Source organism: Canis lupus, chromosome 5 (genome assembly GCF_003254725.2).
Source record: "Canis lupus dingo isolate Sandy chromosome 5, ASM325472v2, whole genome shotgun sequence".
Lineage (NCBI taxonomy): Eukaryota > Metazoa > Chordata > Mammalia > Carnivora > Canidae > Canis > Canis lupus.
The window spans coordinates 24,386,490-24,412,703 of NC_064247.1; the positions used below are offsets into that span (position 1 = coordinate 24,386,490).

The 26,214-nt window shown below is 45.7% G+C and overlaps 2 protein-coding genes and 1 long non-coding RNA gene across 7 annotated transcripts in view; 2 read left to right on the top strand and 1 right to left on the bottom strand.

Annotated features, from left to right (window-relative positions):
- The window catches only part of LOC112671394 (protein NPAT), a 63,977-nt gene extending 61,974 nt beyond the window's left edge, over window positions 1-2,003 (top strand). For all 3 annotated transcript variants that reach the window (XR_003143597.3, XR_003143596.3, XR_004816269.2), the window contains one exon: window positions 52-2,003. The gene's annotated coding sequence lies outside the window, so the exon portion shown is untranslated. The remainder of the gene's footprint in view (window positions 1-51) is intronic.
- On the bottom strand, window positions 1,843-21,818 carry ACAT1 (acetyl-CoA acetyltransferase 1). 3 transcript variants are annotated; one of them, XM_025465651.3, is made up of 12 exons: window positions 21,644-21,818; window positions 13,938-13,985; window positions 12,382-12,499; window positions 12,017-12,112; window positions 11,689-11,789; window positions 8,696-8,839; window positions 8,289-8,439; window positions 7,437-7,532; window positions 5,821-5,934; window positions 4,304-4,368; window positions 2,505-2,662; window positions 1,843-2,140 (listed from the first exon to the last, which is right to left on the bottom strand). In XM_025465651.3, the coding sequence occupies exons 1-12, from the start codon at window positions 21,713-21,715 to the stop codon at window positions 2,020-2,022; spliced, it is 1,284 nt and encodes a 427-aa protein (XP_025321436.1). In that variant the 5' UTR covers window positions 21,716-21,818; the 3' UTR covers window positions 1,843-2,019. The 3 variants fall into 3 exon arrangements, with proteins under 3 accessions (XP_025321436.1, XP_025321435.1, XP_048965973.1); XM_025465650.3 differs by lacking the exon at window positions 21,644-21,818 and adding an exon at window positions 21,012-21,457; XM_049110016.1 differs by lacking the exon at window positions 21,644-21,818 and adding an exon at window positions 21,180-21,435.
- A 40-nt stretch (window positions 21,819-21,858) lies between these two features.
- On the top strand, window positions 21,859-23,880 carry LOC112671538 (uncharacterized). Its single transcript, XR_003143678.3, has 2 exons — window positions 21,859-22,057; window positions 23,521-23,880. It is a non-coding gene; the product is annotated as an uncharacterized LOC112671538 (long non-coding RNA).
- The last annotated feature ends 2,334 nt before the right edge of the window (window positions 23,881-26,214 follow it).

The window sequence follows — 26,214 nt, forward strand, 5'->3', positions numbered from 1 at the left end:
GTGGGTGGGGGTGGGCTCCTGCCTCCAGTGATAATCGCTTCTCTGCTACAGTTCTTTGGGATCCAGGAGTGCAAGCCCTGTTGCTTATCAAAGCCAGGTCCAGGGACCCAATCTTTGGGAGGCAGCTACAAAAGGTAAGGCACCAGATGTATATACAAGCTATTTCTGGGAAGATATTGGCCATTTTTAACAGGTTCAAGTGAGAAGACAGAGGTGGGATCTGCTGGCTTCCCAGTCTCTAGGGAGGATCACAGCCCACTCCTACATACATGATCAATTCTGTCGTCCTCCATAAAGACCACTACTTTCTTTTTTCTCCTTGTCTTCAGGTTCTATAACTTTTTTAATAAAATAGTTCCTGTCCTATTTTAACACTTTCTGGCTTGACTAAGTAATTCGTGATACATGCTAACCTTCTCTTTTTACTTTATAATGGACTTTTTCACCTTTTATTTTCTATTCTAATTTATTGTAGAATTCATTTATATATTCTAACAGCATTTGTCTTTAGTCAGTAAAATAGGGGTAAAAACATATATATATATATACATATATATATATATATACACACTATATTTCCTTCCTCCCCAGCCAGTACTTTAAATTTAAAAATTAAGAAATTTTTACATCCTTAAATTCATAATTTTGATTCTTTCCATGTGCTGGTAATAAACTTGGTCATTTTTGGAGGAAACATTAGAGCATTTTATCTAATAAGCTCTTGCATGCCTAGATATTGCTAGTATATTTGTTTCATTAAAAATATATAGATGTTGATCACCTGTCTTCTAATATTTAATAAAACAGAAATAAAGATGTGGTCACCCATTTTTCTACCTAGATGTTTTCTCCAGAATCTTAGGATTCTGTTCATTAATTTTGCTAATGAAGTGCTCGCTTTGGCAGCACATATATTAATTTTGCTAATGAAATAAGTAAGGCCTTCAGAGTTTTTCTACTATAATTAATCCTTAGGAGTACCATGTGTTGTTTTTCTTTTTAAGAAATACCATTTATTAATTGGTTCTATATTTGTTTTACTCTCCCAGAATTGTCAGAGAGCTTTCCCATGTCACAGTTACTTCTGTTTGTCTTCAGTGAAGTATTCTAATGTATTTTGGGTTTCCTTCATGTGTCTTACCCACCTCCTATCCCAGTCAGGGCGGAAGCTTACTGAGCACAGCAGCAGTGGGACTGCATGGATCGGACACAGCTCGGCTACTTACCAAGCAACTTGGCATTGTAGTCCCCCTACCCTGTGCCTCAGTGTCCTCACTTGTACCTGAGAGGAAGGAATAGTGCCCACCTTCTTGAGTTCTTACAAGGCCCAAAGGACTCCATACAGATTAAAAGTCTCTAGGACAATACTTAGTGAATGAGCTACAAGTATTAGCTGTGATTACCATACAGATTTTTTAAGTATTCTGTCTGAATCTTAACATTATTTTTTTCCTTATATTGTCACATTTTGTTCCTTCTAAGATAAGGATCCACAAGAATCATTTGCCCAGAACTTGTGGACGCAGCGCCTGCCAACCATGTGGGTTCCCCAGATGAAATGCAGTTGGATACTTGTGCTGCATTCTGTCCTGTTACAGAAGTCTCTTCATTGTATAAATCCATTCAGTTGAGCAGTCCCCCCACCCTAACTTTTTCTCTCTGTGCTGCTCTAGTAACCAGAGGCCAAACCCCCAAACACTGCCTGCCAGTGTTCTGAGAAATGGTTCCCCCTCTAGCCCTGAGCACATGGGTATGTCCTATTTGTAGCAAACACTTTAAAGAGTCTACTCAACCTAAATTAGCTATATATAACATTTTGAACTTCTAAAGATTACAAGAGACTTAAAACAGGAAGAAAAACTTATAATTTCAGAAGGTTTGAGAACTGATCTTATCTGCTTATAAAAATATTAGAAAAAAATAGAAAATGAAACAGATTGAATAACCTGACCCAGGTGGTCAGTCATAATGATTACAGAATCCATGTAGTATTGTTGTGCTTTGGATGACACAAGTTGTCTACAGCTTCTGGATCAACAGGGCAGAAGCACCTCCTCCTCCATTGCAAATACTTGCAAGACCATATTCTCCCTGCTTCAAGGCATGAACCAAGTGAACGACAATCCTGGCTCCAGACATCCTAAGATTAAGAAAGCATTTGTGTTAATAAATTACAGAATACCTAACCAAAACATGTTGCAAACCCAAATTAACTTACAGAATTTAACTCCTTAAATGTAGGAGACATGCAAGAAGTTACAGCTTTTTAAAAAGCCAAAGCATAGATTTTAATCTTAAAATAGTGTTAGTTATTGGGTAACAAATGCGGCAGCTCTGTGTTCAGTGTTAGATCCTATCAGAAGTGGTGTTTGCCTTTCAAGGACAGGTGGGAAGGAAGCCAGTTCCACCAAGAGTAACAGGCGTTAGCATGAAATAGTTAAGGTTCAGACAAAACCACAATTAGGTATCCAGGAGCCTGGACAGAGCTATTGATGTCTACCTACCCAATCGGATGTCCCAGAGAAACAGCTCCTCCATTCATGTTTACTTTTTGGGGGTCCAGGTCCAGCATTTTGATGTTTGCTAGTACAACCAGGCTAAAGGCTTCGTTTACTTCCCACATCGTAATGTCCTCTTTCTTCAGTCCTGCATCTCTAAGAACCTAAAATTTTTTTTAACAATAGTCAAAACTTATTTTCATTGTTTTCTTGGAATTCTGCAATTTGGGTTTCTATTTCTCCTTGAGGCAAGAGATTTTTTTTTTTTTTAAAGATTTATGAATAATGAGAGACACAGAGAGGCAGAGACATAGGCAGAGGGAGAAGCAGGCTCCATGCAGGGAGCCTGATGTGGGACTCGATCCCAGGACCCTGGGATTACAACCTGAGCCAAAGGCAGAAACTTAACTGCTGAGCCACCCAGGTGTCCCGTGGCAAGAGATATTTAAATATGGAGTTTCTTAGTTTCCAGGAAGAAGAGCCTTTTATTTTCTGATTTTCATTTCTCATCTTACTGCACTGTGACCATAGAATGTACTTCTATTTTGCTACAACAGAAAGAACTAGATTTTCTTGAACCTTCCATGGATTATCTGTTTGGGGGTTTTAACTTGATAGCCTTAAGATTACTTGACTGTGTTGCTTAGTTGTAGATTTTTGATCTGTCAAATGAGAGAGGTGTATTAGTTTCTACTCTTAGTATGTTTTTTCCATACCTCCTAAGCTTATCCTTTACAAAAGTTGCTGTGGGGTTATATGAGCACAGACATTCTTAGCTATTATATCTTCATTACAAATTATCTCAGGTCTTTTATTCTGTTAGCTGACAGTTCCTCAGCTGTGCAGAAGGGTGTTATGGGGCTAATGGTTATTATCCTTATGAGATTATCTATAATATTGTTACTGTCTTTTTTCTTTAGAAATTATTGTTGTGAGCAACCATAAAATTAACCCAAAACTCTTCCTCGGCCCCCCCCCCCCCCCCCCCCCCCCCCGCTTCCTCTCTGCCTCCAGCAGGCTCAGCTTTCTAAGCTGCACAGCTCCAACTGCAAAAGACAGAACACGGTGCCCCAAGTGGCAACTTCTCTGGCTCTCAGTCCAGCCAGAGGCAGGATTGGAACTCTGCCTTCAGAACTGCACATCTCCCTCAGAAACTGGGTGATTCTGCTCCCTTCTGATCCTCTTTCCTGGTATTCCTCACTGCTTTCTGCTCTGCTGGATGCTGGTCTCAGAAGGTCCCTCCCAGGGCAAGGCCCTCTCCTTGCTGAAATCATGTCTTCAGCTCTGTCTCCTGTGACTCTGAAGCAACTTCCCTTAGAGACCAAGTGCCAGCCTGGAGGATGTAGGTGTTCTTCAAAATGTACTTTTTATCTGTTCCACTGAAGCAGTAGTTGGTAGGTTGCTCAAAATGTTTTCATTAGTTAATCTATTTGGGGGCACCTAGGTGGCTTAGTGGATTAAGCATCTGCCTTCAGTTCAGGTCATGACCTCAGGGTTCTGGGATCAAGCCCCAGGTTGGGCTCCCTGCTCAGCAGAGAGTCTGCTGCTCCCTCTGCTCCTCCCTCCACTCGTGTTCTCTCTCTCTCTCAAATAAATAAATCTTAAAAAAAAAAAAAAAATGGGAAGATTTGATACCAAGCTATCTCTAGGCTTCAGCAGATGAAAATTCAACACCTAAACCCTACAGCTTTGCCATCGCGTTGGTGGTATAGTGGTGAGCATAGCTGCCTTCCTACAGCTTTGCCATCCGCACACCAGAAGCTGGCATGACAGTGACAGAGTACGGCCCCTCACTTTGTTCTCACCTTAGGTACAGCATACGCAGGTGCAACTGGAAAATCAATAGGTTCCACAGCAGCATCAGCAAATGCTTTATTTTAAAAAAAAAAAAAAGATCATTAAAATCTTCTGCAAGTGATATCTAACAGTTGTTATATATAATATGCAAAACTGCAAGCTTCCAAATCCCAGTAGATGTAAATGTATTTGTTCCTTTTCTAAGATTCTAAACTTTATAAAATTAGATCCATCATCTACACCATTGATTTTCATAAGTAGGAGGTTGGGAGAATTTGTCTCCCGGGACACAATTCCACTTAATGCAGCATCCAAGGTGTAGAGGCTGAGGGCACACCTTGGTGGGTTCAGTTCAGGTCATGATCCCCAACTTGGGCTCCTGAGTCAGCAAGAAGCCTACTTCTCCCTCCCTAATAAAATCTTGGGAGGATTTTTTTTTTTTAATTTTTATTTATTTATGATAGTCACAGAGAGAGAGAGAGAGGCAGAGACACAGGCAGAGGGAGAAGCAGGCTCCATGCACCGGGAGCCCGACGTGGGATTCGATCCCGGGTCTCCAGGATCGCGCCCTGGGCCAAAGGCAGGCGCTAAACCGCTGCACCACCCAGGGATCCCTTTTTTTTTTTTTTTAATGTGTAGAATAGCCTCAGGAACAAATTATTTGTTGCAAAATGCCAGAAATGCTGAGGTTAAGAAACCCAAGATCTCAACTAAAAATGAAGGGGTGGGAATCCCTGGGTGGTGCAGCGGTTTAGCGCCTGCCTTTGGCCCAGGGCGCGATCCTGGAGACCTGGGATCGAGTCCCATGTCGGGCTCCCGGTGCATGGAGCCTGCTTCTCCCTCTGCCTGCGTCTCTGCCTCTCTCTCTCTCTCTCTCTCTCTCTGTGTGACTATCATAAATAAATAAAAATTTAAAAAAAAAATGAAGGGGTGCCTGTGTGGCTCAGGAGGTTAATAACATGTCTGACTTTCAACTCAGGTCTTGATCCCAAGGTAATGGGATTGCACGGGTTCCACACTTGGCAGCAAGTCTGTCTCTCTTCCCCTTTCTCTCAAATTTTTTTTAAAATATAAAGTTGTAAGGCTTTTAAAAGTAACAAAACTATAAGTCATTAAGAAAACCAGGAAGATACTACAGCTAAAAATATTTAAGGAGATTGAGAGTAAGGTCACATGGATAAATGCAAAAATACCTAGATTTCCTCTTCCTATACCCTCAATTTCATATTCTTAATTTACCTGGCTACCTTTTCCCTCCATGCCAGGGTAAAACATGTACCTGATATGCTCCTACTCATCATACAGAACAGGAAAAGATTCTTAAAGCTTACTCTTCTGTAAAATGAATTATAACAAATACTAAAGGAGCTTCTATCTCAAAATATCTATTTGTTACATTCTGTCACACAGTACAACCTCTAGATAGTAAGTAGCCAACTTCAACATTGCACATTACCAGCACAGAAACTCCATTTCAGGAAGCTTAAAGAGGTTTAGGAAGAAACAAGTTTCAAACATTTTCTACCTGCTACTCTTGCCAGCGGTTTCACCTTGAGCCTCCTGGCTGCATCTGCAGTCATCAGCACCACAGCCGCAGCACCATCATTCAGCGTGCTTGCGTTGGCAGCTGTTACTGTGCCTGAAAGCAGCAGCGAGCGTGAAGTCAAAAGCATACTTTCACACTGAATTCATTTGGTTCAACTTAAATTACTGCTTTGTGCATGAAAAATGACCAATACATATGGAGGTAATTACTGCTTTCAGGAAACATACATGTAGCTAACTATATATAATACAACTATAAAAGTCCATCTTGTATTAGTTTTCTAACAGATTGTTCAAAGCTAACCCAGAAACACATGCATGATGGCAGTAGGTAAATGCTGATTTACAAGTCTTCAAAGATAAAGACCAGTTCCTTATTTTTCTTCCACCGAGTCTAACTTTGCTTATCCACAATAGAGCAGATACCGCATCATAATCAGGTTCTTCTCTACAGTCACTGGAAGTTAAATGTCAAGAATACTAAAAATCATTAAACTATACATTTTAAATTTTACAGTATGTAAATTATGTCAACTAAGCTTTTATAAAATTAAAACCAAGACCAAGTTGCAGCTACAAGTAAACTTTTGGAAAAAAAAAAAAAAAAAAAAAAAACTTAATATGATGCTTGAAAAAATACTGATCCATCCCTATAGTTGGTATTTAGAAATTCAAATCAGGAAAGGCAGAAGAGTAACTTTGGATTATTATCACAACTGTATACAGCCAATTTTAAAAGGAAATTGAGGACCACCTCAAGGATTTCAGAAGCATTAATTGAGAACACTGGAATCCCATTTATGATAGCATCTAACAGTTAGTTACTTAGGACTTACTATATGCCAGACACTGGAAATAAAACAATGACAACACTGCTGTCACCTTATTCCTCAAGAATCTTACAGGGGGCACCTGGGTGGCTCAGTCCGGTAAGCATCTGCCTTGGGTTCAGGTCCAGGATTGAGCTGGCCTGAGCTGGGCTCCCTGCTCAGTGGGGAGTCTGTTTCTCCCTCTGCCCCTCCTCCTGCTCATGCTCTCTTGCTCGTTCATTTGCTCTCAAAATCTTTTTTTTTTAAAAAGAATCTGATAGGGATTTAATGTATAAACACCTCATTTCACAAACTTTCAATATGAATTACATATGAAAAACAATTCTATATTCATCCTATAATCTCTTCCCTAGAATTTATATTATTGAAGGTATTAAACAACTTTTTTTTTTTTTTTTTTTTTTTTTTTTTTAAAGATTTTATTTATTTATTCATGATAGACACAGAGAGAGAGAGGCAGAGACACAGGCAGAGAGAGAAGCAGGCTCCATGCACCGGGAGCCTGACGTGGGATTCGATCCCGGGTCTCCAGGATCGCGCCCTGGGTCAAAGGCAGGCGCTAAACCGCTGCGCCACCCAGGGATCCCGGTATTAAACAACTTTAAATATTTTTGGATATGTTATTCTCACATGAGCCTGACATACTGAAAATGTTAAATAACATCTGGATGTTTTCTAGAGTTGCTGTTTTAAAATCCTTAGGCAGTTCCAAGACCAGAGATGGTATAACTTCATTTTTTGTCATGCTTCATTTCTTCATACTAACCATTTTCTTTCTGGAAAACTGTCTTTAGCTTTGGAACTTTGCTAAAGTCAACACGTTTATATTCTTCATCTTCTGTCACCAGTACATCTGGTTTGCCTACAACACAAGTGTTTTAAGTTATCACCACTCAGTGAGACACTCCCACACAAGGATGCACCACTCACCATCCCAAGTAAACCCTGCTCTAGAATCTATCACCTATAATCTCTATTAGTGACCTTAAAAAGTTTATTAAGTAGTTTAACACAGTTTAAATCTTTGATTCGGCCACATCCCATCCTCTGCTCTTCCCCCTTCTTTGATCACAGATCCCATCCATTTTCCCGACAGCAGGGCATCCCACCATTCGGAACCTAGTCAACATTTCTCAATGGGAATGAGACCATTGAGATTGTGGATTCTGCTGGAGTGGGTACAAAGAGCTCCTACTCTGAGCACTGCAGGGGCCACTGTAGATGGAGACAGGCTCAGAGCATGCAGCAAGGGGTACCCAGGTCCCATCCCTGGAGCCCCCATGCTGCTGCTTCCTGCCACACAGCCTTAGTTCTGGGAGGTGCCCTAGCCACTCTCTCTCTCACTTAAAAGGCTAATAAACTGTCTGTTGCTTATATCAGATTTCCATTCCATTTCTCAAACTGAAAACATTCTTAGTGGAACTTGCAGTTGAGTTGGAAGCTGGTATTACATTGGGTTGAACTGAATTCTAACTTAGCATTTCCCTATATGAACCATAAGCAAAAGTATCTTTGTCTTCAATTGAACAAAGATAAAAATGAACTAATTTAAAGCAAAATTTTTAGCAACCTGTGAAGTCTAAAAATTAAAATCTGTTTTGGAGCATCATCCCTCTACCTTTGGTTGTGACTGTGACCGGGATCACTTCACTTCCAAATCTTCCCGCCTCCCACGCCGCTTTACTCCTGGTGTAGGAGCTCAGCGCATACGTGTCCTGCTCTTCCCGTGTAATGTTCATCTTCTTCGCAGTGTTCTCAGCACAGTTTCCCTGAAAAAAGCTGGAATCCTTAAAATACAATTTACTTTGCATAACTTATAAAATACCTATTAACGTGCGTAATGTAAAATAGTGGTAAGTAGTTAAACAGTTTCTTAAAATACAACTCTTTCTGTACTAGGTCATTTTTCACTCATGTTTCATCTTTAGATACTTGAGTTAGCCTAGAAGTTGGTATTTCAAAGGCAAATAAAATCAAGCAGGATTGTTTACTGGAGGGCATTTCTCCTTAAAAATCAGTAATTACCATATGGATTTTATTGTAGACATCAGTGAGTCCATCTTTTACAATCAAATCTTCAAGCTTTACACCACCATATGGGGTGGCTCCTCTGCTCATGACGTAGGGGACATTGGACATGCTCTCCATCCCACCTGCCACCATCACATCCTGCTCAACAACAAAAACCATGTCAATTCAAACAAGCTTGTAAGCCAGTATACCCACTACCCAGCTATCACAAACAAGTGTCTGGACTTCATTCATCTGTTACATGGCAAATACTGGAAGTACCCTCTTTGATCCTGATGAAAAGAAATGGTCTCTAAAATCTGTAATGATAATTAAGAATCAAGTATTTCTGAGATTCCAGGATCCTTCATGTAGGACTGACCATTTCCTGATGTTCTTCTAACCCTTAGTGGCACTCAACACTGCTAAACATTTAATGTCTTCTAAAAGATGACAAGTATTTGTGTTTGCAGAAATATTCCTACTTCTTTGGTGGAGATACTCTTGACCACCTTTTCCCAGACCCTTGTGGCAACCTCCTACATGATCATCTGACATGCATCCTTGCTTCCACCCCAGCAGCGTCTACACACACACGCAAGTCATTTTGGCTGGGATGTTCAGCCTCCTCATTCCCCTCCTTGGAGGACTCCTCGGCCTTCTCACAGAAGGCTTCTCTCTCCTTCCAGTCAGGTCATCCACGACCTCTGCTATACTCACACACCCCTGCGCACTTTGACCCATCCACCAATATGTGAAACACCTGTTATTTCCACTAAAACTAACCAAAACGTGGCCACTGTGCGCTTTCCCTGAACACTTGCATCTTCTTGGAACACTTGCCCTTCCTTCTTTTTTGTTCCCCAATTACTGAGTAACACTTTTATTAGCACTCCGGCACTGCCCTAGAGCTCTATCTGTACGTCTCTTGTTACCAGAGAGCTCCTTTTAAGGCTAGAAACCTTGTCACGTTGATTTTGTCACTAGGGCCTGGCATATACAGACATTTAATGAGTATTAACCAATTAACCTGTGAGCACAAACCAACAAAAGGAATTTGCATAGAAGAGCTAATTTAAAACAAATAGTTTAATGTAAAACATTTAGCATTAAAGGCAAGTTTTTTCTCACAGCCTTTAATCAGGAATTAAGACCAATACAATTACCAAAGAAACCTAAATATTTTGCTGGTTTTGAAATCAGGAGATTCTCAATTAGTTCTCATGTAAAATACTGAATATTTCCTGGAGATGATGGCAATAATAAGTTACAGAAAATAAGGTAGCAATTATTCTTCAACACAAAATAAAAATGGCCACTTTCCAAAATAAAAGGTAATTAAATATTCAAAATATTTATTCTTAGTTTTCCTGTAAGTCAGGTAATTGTATACATGCAAATAAATACCAGCCGAAAGCATTTCAATGTAGTGCAAATAGCATTTGCTAGAAAAATCACAATAAATCAACTGAGACAAAACTGTCCTTCTCACTTTTCCAACCTGTAAACAATCTCCACTGATTTCCACTCGCTGTTGTGACAAGGGCTTAGTAACATCCCATGGTGGTGTTACCCTCTGTATAAACAAGCTCCCAACATTTACTAAGTGTGCAACTGGTACCACTTTTATGGAAAGCATTTGAAAATATAATCTGAAGATCTTCTGACTCAAGTTCTCCTTAGTTATTTTTCCAACAGATCAATTTGTACACGATGAGATTTTAACATTTTGTCCACTAGTGTCCAGGGAACGTCACATGGCAGGTGCTCAGCTCATGGGGCAGAGGGAGGATTTCCCACTAGTCTGGCTCTAGACTTGGTGTTCTTACCACTACACTGTCCTGCTTTAGACTTTTTGGTCAAGTATTTAGAAGTATTTACAAAGACAGAAGAATAGAGGTATGCATGACAGCATTACTGAAAACAGTGAAGGGGAGATAACCAGACGTCTATTCAGTCAGGCCCACATTATAAGCTATCGTGGTTCAACTCAGTACAACACTAACCTCCGTGCTGATGTAGAAAGACTTCCCAGACATTAAATGAGGTACAGGGCTCAAGCAACTTGCCCAAAGTTTCTCTGTTCTTAGTGGCAGAACACACAAGAGAGTGATGGACAGTGAGGCTAAAGAAGACTTACTCCTTTTATACTTTTCTGTAGCATGTCAGTATCTGCATGTGCATACATGGTTTATAATAAAGCATGGGCCACATTAGCCAGATAGCACTCTCTCCTTTCCCCCTCTGCCTTGCCTTATACCTGGAAACAAAGCAGGGGAGGAGTGAGAGCAGTGGCACACTTCGCTGTGGTTCAGGTGTGCATGAGCCGTAACCTGCACACACCCCACCCCAGGCCCTCGTGCAGCATACCCCTGAGAGGCGAGAAGGCACCAGATGGGGATGAAGACACCTGTTTTCTCATTTCAACCCTGTAACTGTCAGCAGTGTCTCAGCCTCACTCCACCCAAGTGAGAAAGGAAGGGCTTGGGTCTGATCAACTCTCAGTCCGTGAATCTGCATCTGCTCTCCTCACACCACAGCACATACATGCTGAGTGAGCAGCCACCTCCTGCTTGACCTCAGGCCAAGATGAGAGTGAATCATCGAAGCCAGTGGAAAGCACGATCTAACAAATGAACATGGGTGCTTAGATAGGTCATCATGTCTGGACGCGGTCAGTCATCGAATTTCAGGGTCAGCCTTATTCTTATCTATGATGAACACTCTTCTGGCAAATACAAAATTTGTTTTGAGTCTCCCAGAATCTCAGAAAAGACCAAATAAAGGGTCACCTGAAGACCAAAACGATTCTCTAACCAAGACAAGCTAACATTTGGCCTCCTCCCCAACAGAAGAAACTCAGACACTCCTGACCATCAGAAACAACACAGCAGCTGCACTGAGGAGAAAGATTATCACTTCTAAAGCACAAATGCTCTCAGATTTTTAGTGTGTCTTTAACACTGTGTATTATTTTAGTTATAATATGGGAAAGAAGTTCTTCTTACCTGATGCCCACACATGAGACTCTGAGAGGCCATCATGATGGCCTTCATTCCGGAGGCACAGACTTTGTTTACAGTGGTGCACGGGGTAGAAATAGGTAAGCCTAAAACCAACACAAGTCAGTCCGGAAAAGCGAAGATACTCTTCAAACACAACTCTAGGATGTAGATTAGTACAACAGAGCAGGTCAGCCTCTAATCACAACATCCTCACTCCCGCCAATTTCAGTCTGCATCATGTTATGCATTTAACATTGTATTTAAGCTGAACAGCCTCCATTTTGCTCTCCCAAACATTTTACATATAAAAGCAAAGATGTATCCCCAGTACCTGCGCCCAGCGCCGCTTGCCTCGTTGGGGCCTGTCCCTCGCCTCCTTGTAGGACATTCCCCATGTAGGCTTCCTTCACTTCTTCTTTTGGAATCCCTTTGATTACAAAAACAAAACCGCGTTTCCATGTTTTATTCAATTTAAATGTAATTAGTGATTATCTAATAAGGTACATGATATTACACAGCAGGAACAGTTTCTTCTTGTCAGCTTTGAGTTTCATCCTAAACATAATACAAGGATTTCTTTACAAGGAAGTTTAGAAATACAGGCACTGAGTGTCTCTAAGTGTTATATATATAATAAGTGCAAAACAAGTATAACAAACAACAACAACAAGCCAGAAAAGCAAAGTAGCTACTGACCTGCCTTTTCAATGACTCCCTGAATTGCAATGGAACCAAGTTTAGTGGCCGGCAGGGAGGAAAGGCTGCCCAAAAAGGATCCAATGGGTGTTCTTGCAGCACTTACTATGACCACCTCCTGGCAAGACAGAAGTCAGTAAAACTCATTACATTTAAATATTGTATCCAACCCATCTTTCATTAAATACACATAATTCAGATACATAGTAGTCCCCCAAGCTTATCCCTGGGGAATATGTTCGGAGACGCCCAATGGGTGCAAGAAACCGCAGAGAGAACTGAACGCCATAGTTTGTCTTCTCTACACATACACACCCAAAATGAAGCCAGGCTCAGAAGACCAGCGGCAGTAACTCATCAAACAGAAGTTATAACAATATGCTGTAACACAAGCTATGAGAATGTGGTCTCTCAACATTGTGTGCTGGACTCGCCCTGGCAAGGGCCATATGAGATGATGACATGTCTACGTGACAAGATGAAGGCGAGTGACGGACACAGACTGTGTCAGCACTGGGTTACCACAGACGCTGACCATGGCCAAGTGGAGCATGAAGAAGGGGGAGGAACCACGTTATTACCTAAGACACAGACATCTTGATGAATGACCATTTACTCCATGAAGATTAATCTCACTATGGGAGCAGCAGGAAGACTCATCAGCTCACTGGTGCTGCGTTATGATTTCAGATCCAACAGAAAACCTCAGACAAACCAACTCTAAAATACACCTAGATCCTTCCCAACTGTCCTCAGGCGGTTTAAAAGTAGAAGCTGAAATTTCACTTCTACTCTGCAGTGAAAATATAAGACATGATCACTTGACCCGTGTTCACTGCTCAGTCAACAACCCCAACCAAACGACATCCTTCCCGAAGGCAACTCTGGGCGAGGAGCCCAGGCCCACATACTGCGTGGGGCAGCACCCCTTAAAAGGACATGTGGAGCCACTGTTTCTTAAATGATTAATAACAGCAATATGAACTTTAAAAAGAAGCAGACAAAAGCTCTCGTAAACAGCATCAAACTCTCATTTTAACAACTCTCTCACACTTGCCTTCCACATTCTCCTACTAAGCTCAGAGATAAATATGAGAGCTGCTCCTTCCATTCTGACAGAAGGCTATTACTAAGTCATCCAAGGGACCCATAGGATCCAGGGCAGCCCTAAGAAAGCACCCAGAAACAGACAACGGTCCTCCCTGTCTTATCCCCAGCCTGGACTGGCCCCTTCCTCCTAGTATCTTCCACGTGGCCTCTGCAGTGTCCTACACCCAATGATGAGGGTCCCGGAATGTCAAGAAGGATACCGCACAGTTAGAAGTTTGTTCTGCAGGAGACACTGGCAAGCAGCAGCAGAAACTGAGCAGGACGCCAGACAGAGATCTCTTCACTGGCATTTGGGAGTTTAATTTAGGATTTCAACAGTGAGCCATTCTAACCCCACAGCATCCCAGGGGGACCCCATATCTATGCACATATAAGAATATACATTTTTAAGACTATACTTCTCTTTAAATTCTTGAAATTTTAAAGCACAATTTAAACATACTTACATTCAAAGTGGGTTTTGACACGTAACTTCGCTCCACGTATCTGACTGCCTGTAATGTAAAGATTTGTAAAGTTACAACATAAAAAATTCTAATTTACATCTCTCAGTGGTGGAGTTCCGGTGATTTCTTTCTGCTTCCTTATATTTTTATTTCCACGTTCTTCACAGCATATGTCTCTGTTATAATCATTAAAAAAAAAAAATCACTGTTTTGGAATATACTTTTCTGATTAGCTCCTCACTGCAAATTTTGTTTTAACTTCTGATAACTTCATAAAGTTTAAAATCCTTAAGCCTTTTTAAAGTTTTATAAAATGTAGTTTTAAGTTAAATTGTAAGTTCTACATTTATTTTAGACTACCCCAAGAAAATGTCCTTATTGCTCAAAAAATATTTAAATAAAACTTGCTATTTCCTTCATCTACTTCTAACGAATGGATCTGATTCATCTGAAGCAAACCCACCTCATATAAATATGGTCTGTATTACCAAATATGTTATTTTTTAAGAAAGAAAACTGCAAGTAACTTGCCCCTACATCTCAATTCTTTCCACACTGCTCTTAGAAATAAATGCCAAGAACAAGTAGAGATAATACAAGTCACAGTTCAGAGACCTGACTGATCTCAAACTGGACAATTCACAGAATGAAAAATTAATTTTTTATCCTCTGAAGTCAGAAAGCTTAATAAATATTCAAATATGACCACTCGTATTTAGAACCTAATCTCGTTGATAGTTATCAATGGCCAATTGTATCTCAAAGCAATCAGCAGCCTACAAATATCTAAAAGTTGGTCTTAGTGCAAACAACCAGTTAAAGCTTCAACTTAGAAGAGTACAAAAAGAACACAGATGTGACAGAGAAGCTACAGCAGAGAGAGAACCACAACCACCACAAGGTATCCTCCCCGAACTGCTTTGTAAAGTGAGTAGATGAGAACGGATACATGCATATGGCAGCTTGGAGACAGAATGTTTTACTGGGGCGGGAGGAGCACAGAATTTCAGACAATCGTTTTTCCAGTGTTAAAATGACAGAGTCACTTTTATGTAGAAAGCTGATATCAACAATTCTGCTATAATGGGCAGCCCAGGTGGCTCAGCAGTTTAGCACCACCTTCAGCCCAGGGCGTGATCCTGGGTACATCCTCTCCCCGGTACGTCCCACCTCGGAGCGCCGCACTACCACCAGCGAGGACACGGGGGTGAGGACACAGGGAGGACACGGGGCGCATAAGCCACAATCCTAGGACTCGCTCTCCATCTGCCCTGAGACCAGGTACTCTAGGGCAGACGCTGCCAACTCTGCATCCAAACAGCCGCCACCTCCCTCCCTGCTCCATCTCCACCACAGCCTCGGAAGCCCAGCCACCTCTCCTGCTAGTGTCACAGCCACTTGACGCCGATCCGCGGTCTATCCAGTTTTTAAAACATCAATCAAATCTCATCACTGCCCTGGTCAGTCCTTCGGTGGCTTTCCATCGCTCCCGGAATGACACCCATACCCTTTCCTTTATTCCACAACAACCTGCTCCTAACTTCTTCCCAAACTCACCTCACTCTTGCTCTGTGAGTCCGCTCCCTCCTCAGCCCGGTCCCCATCCCCCCCACCCCAGATGCGCCAGGAACAGCCCATCCTTGTTCTCCTTGTTCACGCAGAGGCGCTAAGGAGCCCTTCCCTCGGTGTTGTCCGCGACCATGCGACCAGCCAGCCCGCCAGCCCGGGCACGGGCACGTCTGCCTCCCTCCTCCCTTCTGCAGGCTCACCTCCCGCAGCGTGAACAGCGTGAACAGCGGGAACAGCGCGGCTCCGTCTCTGTCCCTCTCTCCTTCTCCCGACCTCCACTGAGCTCCTGCTTCCCGGGAGCAGGGCTGCCCTTCCTCGCTCACGGCCCGCCCCAGCCGGGCTGCCTGAGGATCCCCGGAGCAGAGGAAACGCCGGGTCGGGCAGGCCGCGGGCACGGAGCGTCCTCGTAGGCAGCGGCCCAACACGACCAGCGGGGTCGGGGCGGCTGGGCTGGGCCGCACCAGGGCCCCAGGAAGCTCACCCGCCCGGCAGCCTCCACAGCAGCCTGGGCGCTCGCTGGCGCTTTCCAGAATATGCACTTTTGTGACCCGGTGACCTGTCTCCACACCTGTCTCCGAGAAGAGACAGTGGTTACTCACGGTCGCTCTCCCCGGGACGGCGGCAGATACGGAACAAATATTTGAACAAAATCTGACGCTCGCCAACAAGCGTGAAGAACAGCATCACATGGAGGGTCAGGGCTTCGTGAGGCAGAGAAAGGGCCGCAGAGCTACCAGGGAGGGCCTCTCCACACGGGGGTCAGGAGCCGGGGTCAGGAACGGCTCCGGCGTGCTAAGGGCAGCCCTGGGGCATCTGGAAGGGCGCAACTGAGGCCCTGACAGACACACCTGGCACATGGGGAGGACCCGGCGGGGGAAGACATGGGGCGGGAAGGACATGGGAGGAGGACACGGGGCGGTCAGGACACATGGGACACATGGGAAGACATGGGGCGAGGAGGACACGGGGAGGAGGACTCGGGGGAGAAGGACACGGGGGAGAAGGACACGGGGTGAGGAGGACACGGGGTGAGGAGGACACGGGGCGAGGAGGACACAGGGGAGGAGGACACCGGGGGAGGAGGACACGGGGCGGTGAGGACTCGGGGCGAGGACACCAGGGGAGGACACAAGGCAGTGAGGACTCGGGGCGAGGAGGACACGGGGCAGTGAGGACACGTGGGAGGACACGGGGCAAGGAGGGCATGGGAGGAGGACTCAGGGCAAGGAGGACATGGGGGAGGAGGACACGGGGCAAGGAGGACATGGGAGGAGGACTCGGGGCGAGGAGGACATGGGGGAGGAGGACACGGGACAAGGAGGACACGGGGGGAAGGAGGACACAGGGAGGAGGACACAGGGGAGGACACGGGGCAAGGAGGACATGGGAGGAGGACTCAGGGCAAGGAGGACATGGGGGAGGAGGACACGGGGCAAGGAGGACATGGGAGGAGGACTCGGGGCGAGGAGGACATGGGAGGAGGACTCGGGGCGAGGAGGACATGGGGGAGGAGGACACGGGACAAGGAGGACACGGGGGGAAGGAGGACACGGGTAGGAGGACACAGGGGAGGACACGGGGCAAGGAGGACATGGGAGGAGGACTCAGGGCAAGGAGGACATGGGGGAGGAGAACTCAGGGGAGGAGGACTTGGGGCAGTGAGGACTCGGGGCGAGGACACAGGGGAGGAGGACACCAGGGGAGGACACGGGGCAGTGAAGACTCAGGGCAAGGAGGACACGGGGGGTAAGGACACATGGGAGGACACGGGACAAGGAGGACACGGGAGGAGGACTCAGGGCAAGGAGGACACGGGGGAGGAGGACTCGAGGCGAGGAGGACACGGGGGGGAAGGAGGATACGGGGAGGAGGACTCGGGGCGGTGAGGACAGAGGGAGGACGACACGGGGGAGGAGAACTCAGGGGAGGAGGACTCGGGGCGAGGAGGACACGGGGGGCGGTTGGAGGACACAGGGTGGTGAGGACAGAGGGAGGAGGACACGGGGCGAGGAGCACAGCCAGTGGGGCCCCACGAGCAGGAGTCTGTGTAGTGGTTTGGGCAATGACAAGCCAGCCAGGGCTCTGCCACCAAGGAAGACTGTGCACAGAGCACAGGGCAGGGGGCCGGCCGGGCAGACGCAGGGAGGAGCCCGGGGAGGAGCACAGGGGCAGCAGCCAGGCGTGGGTTTGCAGCGTGCGGTCAGGCAGAACCAGCCAGCGGCCCCCAACATTCATAGTTTACAGGTAAGGAGAAGAAAGCAATTTGACGTCCTAACCCACAGTGCCTTAGGATATAATTTTATTTATAAATTGGTCTCTAGAGTAGGAATCAAGATGAGGTCATCAGGGTGGCTTAATCCAGGATGACTGATGTCCTTATCAAAAGAGGGGGGAAAAATTTAAGATTTTATTTATTTGACACAGAGAGAAAGAGAGAAAACAAGCAGGGGGAGTGGCAGGGCACTTCATCCCAGTGCCCTGAGATCCTGACCGGAGCCAAAGGTAGACGCTTAACCCACTGAGCCACCCAAATGCCCCAAAAAGATAAAGTTTTAACACCGAGAAAGAAAGAGAAGCACAGAAGAAAGATGAAGAGAAGACGGGGGAGATTGCCACGTGCAGATGGAGTGCAGGAACGACATCTCCAAACCAAGGAACTCCCAAAGACCGCCAGCAAAGCACCAGAAGCAAGGACGAGGCAAGGGGGGGGGATTTCCCTCCAGGATTCGGAGGGTGTGGGGTCCTGCCAACACCATGATTTCAGATTTCCTGGCCTCCAGAACATTGTTGAAACATTTTTGTTGTTTAAAGCTGCCCAATTTGTAGTATCTTGTTGAAAATCTCACCTCCCCTGGCTTTTCAGAAGACACTACATCCCCCGGCTTTTCTTCCATGACACCATCCTCTCTTCACTCACCTTTGTGTTCTACGCACCCAGACTGTCCTGACGCTGCGTCTCCCAAGGGCCTCACGCCAAGCCCTCCCCACCCGCTGTCGGTGAGCTCGTCAATGCCCATGGATGCCATTCTCATCTGCACTGCTGATTCCCAAACCTCAATTTCCTCCAGTTCTTAGTGATCAAACTGGCAACTCCAAACTCAAGGCCAAAATACAACTCATCACTTTCTGCTGCCACATCTGTTCCTCTGAAAACCATTACTACCCATCTAAACAGCAGGCCAAGGCCCCCAGATTATACCCAACTCCTTCTCACTAAGCCCCTTTTAGCCAATCAGTCATTAAAGTCAACAGATTCTAACCTCCAGGCTATCTCTGGCACCTTCCACATCAGATCGCTATCACTACCTGCTGGCTTGCCACAACTCTATACTGGCTGGTATAAGGACTGAGGTGCAAAAATCCACAGGGTGAAAGGGAATGAGAAGGAAGCAAAACAGTGAGGGTATCCATCAGGATCCAACCGGGAAAATAAAAACCATTCTACTTGAAATATAATTTAATGCAGAGATTAAATATACAGATGATAGAAAAGCTATGAACAACAGAGGCAGGCAGTACAGATTAGCAACAGGAACGCATTAGCACACATAGGGTGTTGGGACACAGGGAAGCAGGAGGTTACCAAAGCCAAGAGGTCAGGCTCACCTTGCAGAAGTAAGAATCAAAGGAGCCACAGACAGGATCAGAAATACCATCTAAGAGCAGACAGAAAAAAATTATCCTGGCTTCTCCCTTACAATCTCCCATCCAGAAACCAGCTGATAGACGCTGTGATGTTTGCGCCTGCAAGGGTCAGCCCCACAGCAACACGCACAGAGGGAAAGGAATCTGGCAGCAAACGGGCTGAGGACTGGCAAACTGCAGGGAAGTATTTTAAAGTCTGAGTATTAAAACAATAATTTGGAGTCAAAAACAGCGAAACAGGTGTTTCAAGGGGGGGGGGATGGTCAATAGTATCAAATGCAGTGTAAGGTCAAGAGGAAAGAAAAAAACCACGGGTACTCTTCAAATGAGGGGCACAGAAGTCTAATTCCAGAGGCTTAAAAAGAAAGGATATTAAAAAAGAAAAAAAAGTGGTTACAGCTGGGAAAGGCAAGCTCTGATAAATTAGTTCATTACTTTGCTAACCAAAAGGGAAACTTTGTATTCGAAGGTAAACATCAAAGAGCCAGTGTAATGGGTGAAGGTCAAGTTCCATTCAACAAACTGGCACTAACTATTGAAAATCTTGTTACAACAGGTTTCCAGTAAACAATTGCTTATTTCAAATAATGACCAATGCTGATTCTAGAATTCAAAAAAATGAGCACCATAAATCATACACTGTAAAACCTACAGCTCCATTCTACTAAGCAATATGTGCTTGATTGTAAGATTTTTTTTTTTAATTTATTTATGATAGTCACAGAGAGAGAGAGAGAGAGAGAGGCAGAGACATAGGCAGAGGGAGAAGCAGGCTCCATGTACCGGGAGCCCGACGTGGGATTCGATCCGGGTCTCCAGAATCACGCCCTGGGCCAAAGGCAGGCGCTAAACCGCTGCGCCACCCAGGGATCCCTGACCGTAAGATCTTAATTAAACTATAAATTACAAGGATTCTGGGGTGGCTCAGCAGTTGAGTGTCTGCCTTTGGCTCAGGGTGTGATCTGGGGTCCTAGGATCGAGTCCCACTTCAGGCTCCCCAGAGGGAGTCTGCTTCTCCCTCCATGTCTCTGCCTCTCTGTGTCTTTCATGAATAAATAAATAAAACCTTTTTAAAAAGAGGGTTCTGTATCTGTTTTGGTTTTTTGTTTTTTTGTTTTTGTTCTTTTTAAGAGAATTGAGTTCGCCTAATAGGCCTGGTCAACACTGGTTGAAACCCAGGTTAACCTAACTACATTTTTCCTGACTTCCCAAATCAGTACATGAAATAACAAATCTGCTGATCAAGAACTGATCCGGGTACATTTCCCGGCACTTCCCCTCTGCCACTAGGTTACAGGTGGAAAAAGAACTCTTTCCTGTAAACCCCGCCTCCTGACTTCTCTCTTAGCTCACTCACCCAGGATTATTTTTAATGTTTTTTAAGATTTTATTTATTTATTCATAGAGACACACAGAGAGAGAGAGTGGCAGAGACCCAGGCAGAGGGAGAAGCAGGCCCCACGCAGGGAGCCCGACGCAGGACTCGATCCCGGGTCTCCAGGATCACACCCTGGGCTGCAGGCGGCGCTAAACCGCTGCACCACCAGGGCTACTACCCCCCACCGCCCCAGGATTATTTTTAGAGTCTTCCTTCTCCCTTGGCTCCTCACATCCACTCCCTGCTTGTCAAGTTCTACATTTATTCTTTCACAAATCTCCTGCATAACGCTGCTCCCCTTTATACCCTCAGCACACAGCTCTGGTTACTTCACGCCAGAACAATGTTTCTTTCCCGCACTTCCATCCTCCCCGACTTCTGGTTATGACAAAACCCAAAACATCAACCGTCTGCCCTGACTTGGGTCGAGCCCAAAGTCTTGCAACAATGGCTGGATTTCAAAATGCCCGGCCCAAACCAACCTGGCAAACTCGCCTCACCAGCCGCGCCCTGGCGTTCTCTACTACTCCCGAGGTTTTGCCAGGTGGTAAATCCAAGATGCAGGTTCCCATGCTTTGACACTGCCCTTCTCAAGGCCCTCGCACCCGGTTCCCTAAACACAGGACGAGAAGGGCGAGGGGGAAGCACACCTCAGGGCGCCCTCAGGCCGTAACGCCATAGGATACAGTCTGCTCCTGGAGTGGGGCGGAGCCGCTCACTCTCCCCCTAAGTGTGCAGCGGCACCAGAGCAGGTGCGTATGTCCATTCTCCCTTAGGGCCTCAGCCCAGCAGGCGCGATGGAGCCCGCTGCAAGAACACAAGCACATTTCGGAGAAAGCCCGGTGCAGCGGTACGGCCCAGGCGGCGGTCAAGCAGGGCCGGGCCCGGCTCCGCGCAACCCTCGCCAAGGCGCGCGGAAGCGGCGGAGACCCCGCCGACGCCGGGGACGCACAGGAGCCAGGTGGCGGCGCGTCGTGCGCGTGCGCGTGCGCGGCGTCGGTGGGCTGCCCGGGCGCGGGTCCCGAGGCCTAAGCCGGGGGCCCCGCGCGCCGCAGGCAGGGGCTCTCCCAGGCGGGGGCCGGCAAGCCGCGGCCTGGGCCCTGGCCCCCCTCACCTGCAGCGGCCTCCGGAGCAGGGGGCTGCGCCCGCAGGCGCCACCGCGCAGAAGGGCCGCCAGCACAGCCATGACCGAAGGGCGCGGAGACAAGCCTCAGAGGGCGGAAAGCGCCGGCGCGCGCAGCCAAAGCCCCGCCCCGCGGCCCCGCCCCGCCCCCTCCCCCAATAGCAGCCGCGGACGGCGACGGCGCGCGCGCCCATTGGCCGGCGGGCGGGGCGGCGGGGGGCGGGGCCACAGAGGACAGACGCGGCCCCAGGCGCTGGCCCCGACCCCCGCCGGCACTTGCCCGGCTGCCAGGCCCTTTACCCCACTTCTGACCTTGCCGGGCCGGCAGTGGAGGTGCTTCTCCCGCTCAGACCCACCCGGCTCATCCAAATACGATTGAGCAACCCAGTTAGCGTTTCATGTGTGGTGAGACACTTTTGCGATTGTGTTTCAGTAGGAGGAATAGGATACATGTTAATAGCTGACTTTACGGAGCAATTAATAAGAATCACTCTTTTTTTTTTTTTTTAAGTATAGTTTTTTTTTTAATTAATTTATTTATTTATTTATGATAGTCACAGAGAGAGAGAGAGAGGCAGCGACACAGGCAGAGGGAGAAGCAGGCTCCATGCACCCACCGGGAGCCTGATGTGGGATTCGATCCCGGGTCTCCAGGGTCACGCCCTGGGCCAAAGGCAGGCGCCAAACCGCTGCGCCACCCAGGGATCCCCAGAATCACTCTTTTTACTAAAAGATTCTATTTATTTGAGACAGAGAGAGAAGACGAACAGGGGTGGGGGGGGCAGACAGGGAGGGAGAAGCGGCCTCCCCGAGGAGCAAGGAGCCCCATGGGGGGCTGGATGCCAGGACCCTGGGATCATGACTGAGCCGAAGGCAGACGCCTCACCGACCGACCCCACAGGCGCCCCAAGAGTTTCTTTTTATTTTTTAAGTAATCTCTATGCACAACCTGGGGCTGGAACTCAGACCTAGAAATCAAAAGTCACATGCTGGGGAATCCCTGGGTGGCCCAGTGGTTTAGCACCTGCCTTTGGTCCAAGGGCGTGATCCTGGAGTCCTGGGATCGAGTCCCACGTCGGGCTCCCGGTGCATGGAGCCTGCTTCTCCCTCTGCCTGTGTCTCTGCCTCTCTCTCTCCTCTGTGTCTTTCATGAAAAAATAAATAAATAATCTTAAAAAAAAAAAAAAGGTCACATGCTCCACCTACTGAACCAGACAGGTGCCCACACGTTAAGAATTACATTAATCCTGGGGCGTCTCGCTGGCCCAGATGGTTAAGCATAGGACCTCGATTTCAGATCAGGTCATCTCCAGGGTGATGAGATCCAGCCCGGGGTCAGGCTCTTCACTCCACACACTCTGCTTGGGATTCTCTCTCCCTTCCCCTCTGCCCCTCCCACTCGTGCTCTCTCTCTCTCAAAAATAATTAACTAATTTTTTTTAGGTATTATAGTAATCTTCACACACACACAAAAAAAAACAACCATGAATTAGATGCTGCAGCATCCACCCCTTAACTAATGAGCTAACGGAAGTATTAAGAAGTTAACTTTTTATTCACCATTGCACACTGTGGTAGAGCCGGAGTCTGAACTGATCATCTTTACATTTCATCCCTTTCCTGTGCCTTTTCCCAGAGAACCACGGAAATGTTAGCTATGATTATTTTCCTCACGTTTGGGGAACCCGTTCCTTAACCTTGAATCTCTGTATCTTGAACATTATTTTCTTTTACGTTGATTGTCATATGGAAGATAAGGAGTAACCGCGTACAAAGTGAACACCTCAACTTACCCCAAGCCCATGTTTTTCCTGAAGTAAAATTCTTAACCTTCATTACATTTTGTTGATACTATGTTTTGTTGGCAGCTGAGGGAGATGGTGTTTTTGAAGGACGGCCAGCCCTGGAGTTAGCCCACCCCACAAGCTCCTCTATCAAGGTAACTTATGCTTATGCCTCCAGCCAGAGGTGAGATCTGTGTTCGCTTCCCTGGAATTCACAGAGGATACTCACTGCCTGGACCAGTCACTGTGGCAGAATTGAAGTTGTGTGGCTTCCAGGCAGAAATATGGACAAAAAAACCTTCAGATGATTCCAGTTCCCAGCCTTCAACCCTTCCAGGCAAAAGCCCAGACATGATGGAGCAGACATGGGCTTCCCTTGTGTGCTCTATCTGAATCTGGAAACCGTGAAAGAAATTAAATGGTTGTTTTTGTTTTAAACTATAATGTTTGTGGTCTTTTTTAACAAAGCAATACATATGCACAGCACCCCTAACTTTAACTTCCCAGGTACCCCAGGTTGTCCCTTAAAGTTTGTTTGATGCCTTCATCTACCAGAGCCTCTATATTCACAGTCATCAAGTCCTACTACCTTCCTTTGAATGTCACACTCAATGCTTTCTCTCTCGCTGACCCTCCTCCAGGCCAAGTACATACCTTTCCATACCTATTGCTTCAATAGCTACTGAAAGAAAATATTATAATATCTATCCATGTTTAAACTGTGTGTGTAAGACCCAAAATAGATAATATGTGCATATTATATAAATATATAAAATATATATAAAAATGTATGTTTATGTATATATATATATATATATATATATATATATATATATATACACACACACACACACACACATACATATCAAATAAATAGATATCACCAGTTGTGAGAGGTCAAAACTGGTGAGTCCAGGAGGGGATCAAACAGTGAAGGATGAGCAGGATATAATACTAGTTACTTCTGCAGTTCTTAGTACAGGACAGTTCTTTCACAGTGCACTTCATTTAATCCTCTCAAAAACCCAGTGAGTTAGGGAGTGTTACTATCCACATTTTATAAGTAAGGAAATTCAGATACAAAAGTATCAAAATTTGTCCAAGGTCACAGAGCAAGTAGTGACCAAGCACCAGTTTGAACCTAGGCAGTCTGGGTCTGGATCTAAGGTCTTAACCTCTATCCTAGTTTTGCCTTAGGAGAGACTTGCCCTAGAAGAACAGGGGCAGGACACCTGGGTCCCAGTTGTGGTTTTGACTCAGGTCATGACCTCAGGATTGTGAGACTGAGCCCTGAATCCCGTGTTAGCTCCAAGCTCAGTGGGGAGTTTGCTTGGCACTCTCCCTTTCCCTCTCTTCTTCCCCACACTCAGTCTCTCTTTCTCTCTCTCAAATAATAAATAAATAAATATTTACAAAAAAGAGAGCTGACTTCTGTGCTTAAAATAAAAAAAAAAATATTTGAGAAAAAGACAGAGAATGAGGGAGGAGAAGAGCAGAGAGGGAGGGTGAGATAGAATCCTCAAGCAGGCTCCCTGCCCAGTGCAGAGCCCAATGCAGGGCTTGATCCCAGGACCCTAAGATCATGACTTGAGCTGAAGCCAAGAGTTGGAAGCCCAATGGACTGAGCCACCAGGCGCCCCCAGGGGTCAGGTTTGATTGGACAATTGTGCCATCACAGGAAATACTGCCACTCTGTTGGATAGGACAGCTTCTAGAGATGTTCAAAGAGACTTGGGGCATTTGAAGGAGAAGGACAGCAAATTTACTCTTGAGTTACAGCAAACAGCTGCTTTTCAAAACTAAACTTTTAAAAAAAAAAAAAAAAGGAGCTTGGGGCACCTAGCTGGCTCTGTTGCTGAAGCCCAACATGGGTTTTGAACTCACAACCCTGAGATCAAGAACTGAGCTAAAATCAAGAGTCAAACCCTTAACCAACTGAGCCACCCAGACATCCCAAGGCACAGCTTGTTTAAAAAAAAAAAAATCTAACCATAAGAAAATTCTGGATTTTTTACAGAAAATAGAAAACTCTCCTGCATCCAGAATAATTGTCACACTTGAGTGGTCTATACTTTGTGCAGCTTAGACTTCTAAATGAGTAAAAACTAATTCTGGTCTTCATCTACATTTGTCAAATAAATTTTAGTTGGGAACCAATTCAGGATGAAAGCCTAGAGTCGAGAGTGAGAGCAGAGAGGTAACTGTTGAAGGTGTTATGTGGACAGGTTTCCCAAGGAAAAAATCACGCACAGAGGAACTTAGTGATACTTGCACTTAGGTGGAGGGAGGAATGTAGAAAAAACAGTAGCTAAGAACCAGATTGTGCTGCCCTGTGCCGCCTCTCCGTCGTGATCCTTCTACCATCTGTGAGGTCCCCCGTTCGTGTGTAGATGTCAAGTCACAGTCATCTAGGGGGGAAGCAGAACAAAATAAACAGACAAAAGAACACTAGCTTTCTTATTCCAAAATATCACTGTTCCAGGTGAAAGAAAAAATTGAAAATCTGTATTTCCTACCCCCCACCCCAAATACTGGTTAAATAGGACCCAGAGGAGAAAGGCAGGTGCTGGAGAGGAAGTCAGAGAACCCACCAGGGGGTGTATATCCCTGAGACAGACCTTCATGCGGCCCAGCCACAAAGGGTGTGACAGCACAGTGAGTTCTGTGTTATGAGAGTAGATGTGAGTTCCCCGATGTCAGCCAGCTGGTCCCAAACAGGAGCCCACAGGAACACAGGATGAAGCAGTAGCCTCACAGAGCCCAGGGATCCACTAAGCC